We start from the raw sequence: 5,034 nt of genomic DNA on the forward strand, positions 1-5,034 counted from the left end.
CTGGGATTACAGGCATGTGCCAACACGCCCGACTAATTTTGTATTTTTAGTAGAGACAGGGTTTCTCCATGTTGGTCAGGCTGGTCTTAAACTCCTGACCTCAGGTGATCCTTCCACCTCGGCCTCCCAAAGTGCTGGGATTACAGGCGTGAGCCACTGCGCCTGGCCCAATGTATAGTCTTTTTTTCTTTTTTTTTTTTTTTTTTGGAGACTGAGACCTACTCTGTTGCCCAGGCTGGAGTGCAGTGGTGTGATCTCAGCTCACTATAACCTCTGCCTCCCAGGTTCAAGTGATTCTCCTACCTCAGCCTCCCAAGTAGCTGGGATTACAGGCACATGCCACCATGCCCCGCTAATCTGTGTATTTTTAGCAGAGATGGGGTTTCACCATGTTGGCCAGGCTGGTCTTGAACTTCCGACCTCGGGTGATCTGCCCGCCTTGGCCTCCCAAAAGGCTGGGATTACAGGTGTGAGCCAACAGGCCCGGCTCCAAAGTGTACTCTTAACCCAAGGCAGGCACATACTGCTGCTGTCAATGATAGTGTGAGGTAATAGGGAGTGATGGGGACCGTGGAGGCAATATGGCCACAGGATGGATGATTCACTTGGCTCCAGCAGGAGACTGGTTCTATGACAGTGTGGGCCCAGTGCTTCCAGAACTCTCATATTTTCTTTTCTTTTTGTTTTTTGTTTTCTTTCGTTCTTTTTTTTTTTTTTTTTTTTTTTTTTTTTTTGGAGACTTGCTCTATTTTTTTGAGTCTTGCTCTATTGCCAGGCTGGAGTGCAGTGGCGCGATCTCGGCTCATTGCAACCTCTGCCTCCTGGGTTCAAGCAATTCTCCTGTTTCAGCCTCCCAAGTAGCTGAGACTACAGGCGTGTGCCACCACATTCAGCTAATTTTTGTATTGTTAGTAAAGACGGGGTTTCACCACGTTGGATGGGATAGTCTCGATCTCTTGACCTCGTAATCTGCCCGCCTCAGCCTCCCAAAGTGCTGGGATTACAGGCGTGAGCCACCGTGCCGGGCCACACTCTCATATTTTCAAAGGAAGCCAGAAACCTGAACTTTTAAAGTGCAGCACCCCCCACTGCAACATTTAAGTACTGACAAATAATTTTTAGAAACAATGTAGGCCAAACAAAACACATAGGTGGCTCTGAGTTTGTAGGTGGCCTGTGGTTTAATACCTTTCTCTCCCATTTAATTCAGCTCCACAGGGCACATGGCATCTCCCTCTGCTCATCACAATGTCTGCATCAAACAAATGAAAAACAAAAACATGATGGGCTCTCCCAGCAAAGCTCCAGGGTTGGAAAGAGCCCCCTGGCAGGGAATTGGCACCCCGTCATGCCCATCCTCTCTTACTGCCTGCTGGAAATGCCCCCATCTCCCTTTGAGTCCTCCTCCTGGGCGACCCCTGTGAGCCCCATTAACCTCTGTTCTGAAATCATCACAATGGCCAGGGTGGCCTCAGCTCAGGGCCTCTGTGACATCACCAAGGGCCTGGCACCAGGTGCCCAGTCTCCCAGTTGCGAGGGCAAGCAAACCCATCATGAGCATCTCCCTTCCCCATCTCTGCTCACCATGTGGACGCTGAAATGGTTCCTGGTCCTGCTTCTGTGCCTCACCTGCAGCTATGCCTCTATGTTCTCTTCTCTGAGAGAGAAAACTAGCGAACCCCAGGGGAAGGTGCCGTGCGGAGGGCACTTTCGGATTCGGCAGAATCTACCAGAGTATGCCCAAGGCTGGCTTGGGAGCAAATGGCTCTGGCTTTTGTTTGTTGTTGTGCTGTTTGTGATACTGAAGTATCAAAGAGACAGTGAGAAGAATAAGGTAAGGATGGTTCCATGTTTCTACACCATATTGATTCAATCTCAGGAGTCTCAGGGAAACGGATGTTCTAGTGAGTCTAGGTGGCACCGTTGGGTATAATGAACCGACCTCATGGTCCTGGGCAAAGTTGGCAATCCTGATGTATCCTTATGAAGACAATAGTCCCCAGATCCACAGATACTGGGACAAACAGTGGAAGATGACCTCTAGCTTATTGGCTCAGAGTTCCTCTTGTTAGATGGATTTTTTCAAATGTAGGATAGATTCAAGAACTCAGCCAGGCGTGGTGGTTCATGCCTGTAATCCCATCACTTCGGGAGGCCAGGGCAGGTGGATTGCCTGAGGTCGGGAATTTGAGACCAGCCTGGCCAACATGGTGAAACCTCGTCTCTACTAAAAGTACAAAAATTAGCCAGACGTGGTGGCGTGCGCCTGTAATCCCTGCTACTCGGGAGGCTGAGGCAGGAGAATGGCTTGAACCCTGGAGGCAGAGGTTGTGGTGAGCTGAGATCATACTACTGCACTTCAGCCTGGGCAACTAAGTGAGACACTGTCTCAAAAAAAAAAAAAAAAAAAAAAAAAAGAACTTATGGTGTGTTTTAGAAGGTCAAAATTATTCAATTATTCACAGGGCCAGATTCACTGTTTCCCCTTGCTTTTTACATTTTTCCTAGTGTTTGACTTACTGCAAATTCCTGAGCTAAATGGAAATGGTATCATCCCAACAAAATATGAGACTTCTGTAAGGAGATAAAGGTGTAGGCCAGGCACAGTGGCTCATGCCTGTAATCCCAGAACTTTGGAAGGTCTGAGGCAGGTGGATCACTTGAGGTCAGGAGTTTGAGACCAGCCTGGCCAACATGGTGAAACCTCGTCTTTACTAAAAATACAGAAATTAGTCCAGGTGCAGTGGCTCACACCTGTAATCCTAGCACTTTGGGAGGCTGAGGCGGGTGAATCACGAGGTCAGGAGTTCAAGACCAGCTGGGCAACATGGTGAAACCCTGTCTCTACTAAAAATACAAAAACTTAGCTGAGTGTAGTGGCGGGCGCCTGTAATCTCAGCTACTTGGGAGGCTGAGGCAGGAGAATCACTTGAACCCTGGAGGCAGAGGTGGCAGCGAGCCGAGATGGAGCCACTGCACTCCAGCCCAGGTGACAAAGTGAGACTCCGTCTCAAAACAAAACCAAAAAAAGGCCGGGCACGGTGGCTCACGCCTGTAATCCCAGCACTTTGGGAGGCCGAGGTGGAAGGATCACCTGAGGTCAGGAGTTTAAGACCAGCCTGACCAACATGGAGAAACCCCGTCTCTACTAAAAATACAAAATTAGTCGGGCGTGTTGGCGCATGCCTGTAATCCCAGCTATTCGGGAGGCTGAGGCAGGAGAATCGCCTGAACCCGGGAGGCAGAGGTTGTGGTGAGCCGAAATCGCGCCATTGCACTCCAGCCTGGGCAACAAGAGCAAAACTCCGTCTTCAAAAAAAAAAAATACAGAAATTAGCCAGGTGTGGTGGCACACACCTGTAGTCCCAGCTACTCGGGAGACTGAGGCAGGAGAATCACTTGAACCTGGGAGGCAGAGGTTGCAGTGAGCTGAGATCGTGCCACTGCACTCCAGCGTGGGTAAGTGAGACTCTGTCTCAAAAAAGAAAAGAAATTAGCCGGTATGATGGTGGGCACCTGTAGTTCCAGCTATTTGGGAGGATGAGGCATAAGAGTTGCTTGAACCCGGGCCAGGGGTGGTGGCTCATGCCTGTAATCCCAGCACTTTGGGAGGCCGAGGCAGGTGGATCACCTGAGGTCAGGAGTTCAAGACCAGCCTGGCCAACATGATGAAACCCTGTCTCTACAAAAATACAAAACTTAGCCGGGCATGATGGCAGGTGCCTGTAATCCCAGCTACTTGGGAGGCTGAGGCAGGAGAATCACTGGAACCTGGGAGGCAGAGGTTGCAGTGAACTGAGATCATGCCACTGCACTCCAGCCTGGGTGACAGAGGAAGACTCCGTCTCACAAAAAAAAAAAAAAAAAGAATTACTTGAACCCAGGAAGCAGAGGTTGCGGTGAGCCAAGATCATGTCAGCCTGGGTGACAGAGTGAAACTGTGTCTCAAAAAAACAAACAAAAACAAGAGATAAAGGTGTAAAGTAGTAACAGCTGGGCCTCAAAGTGACCATAAACAACTCTTTCAAGTAGAAAGAGAAAGGGAAAGAAAGCGTGTTCTCCCCTAGAAAGACCCAGCGTTTCATGATCCTGCACCCAAACTGGTTAGAGGAGGGACTGGCAAACTTTTTCTGTAAAGGGCCAGAGAGTGAATATTTACAGCTTTATGGGCAGTATGGTCTTCCTTGCAACTACTCAAGTCTGCTGTTGTAACATGAAGCAGCCTTAAACAATATACAGATGAGTGAGCATGAACGTGTGCCAATAAAACTTTATTTACAAAAGCAGGCGGAGGGCCAAATTTGGCCATAGTCTGCCAATGCCTGCACTCGAGCAATGCTAGAACCATCTTTCCTTAAATGAGCCCAACTGTCTTGGAACTGTATCAAAACCAGCAAAGTCCGTGATATTATTGACCTTGAATATCTTTCTCGACAGGAGCAGAGTCCTCCTGGCCTTCGATGCTTCCCATTTCGCACTCCACTAAAGAAAAATCAAAATGCTTCTTTTTTCAAAGACTGCACATTCAATACCTTACACGAACTCGAGGTGGAGCTTGCGAGATTTGTGTCCAAAGTGCGGAGTCTTAAAGGTGCCATGGCAACAGGCAATATCAGTAACCTCAAGCTTCAAAGGTCAGAGATGCCTGCAGATCCATACCATGTCACGATCTATGACATATGGGGAGAAGAAAGCTCTAGCTGAATGGATTTGTGTGTCAAAGTAGGAGAGAAAAAAGTTGAGTGTTGACAAACTGTATGCAAATCAATAAAAGTATTCTGAAGAAAAGAACTTCCACGTTTGAGAACTTGCTTCTTTTTTTTTTTCACTTGAAGAAAAAGTGAATGTGAGACCAGCAGCCATAGCAGTGATGGTTTTGTTTTTGCCCCTCTCACGTCCTCTAGAGCTGTGGGTGGTAAGAAGAGCACCAAAAGCTACATAATAGTATATGATGAGCTCGTGCTTCCGTGCAATGGCCACGGGTGGATGACGGAGCTAGGGAAATCTGGGATAAGATGCTGATGTCCTTTCCAT

At 48.3% G+C, this 5,034-nt stretch overlaps 1 protein-coding gene across 1 annotated transcript; it reads left to right on the forward strand.

Annotated features, from left to right (window-relative positions):
* The first annotated feature begins 919 nt into the window (after positions 1-919).
* On the forward strand, positions 920-4,791 carry FAM209B (family with sequence similarity 209 member B). Its single transcript, XM_003904582.5, has 2 exons — positions 920-1,834; positions 4,438-4,791. Exons 1-2 carry the CDS (start codon positions 1,349-1,351, stop codon positions 4,702-4,704), a joined length of 753 nt encoding a protein of 250 aa, XP_003904631.1. The 5' UTR covers positions 920-1,348; the 3' UTR covers positions 4,705-4,791.
* The last annotated feature ends 243 nt before the right edge of the window (positions 4,792-5,034 follow it).

Source organism: Papio anubis, chromosome 16, assembly GCF_008728515.1.
Source record: "Papio anubis isolate 15944 chromosome 16, Panubis1.0, whole genome shotgun sequence".
Classification (NCBI taxonomy): domain Eukaryota; kingdom Metazoa; phylum Chordata; class Mammalia; order Primates; family Cercopithecidae; genus Papio; species Papio anubis.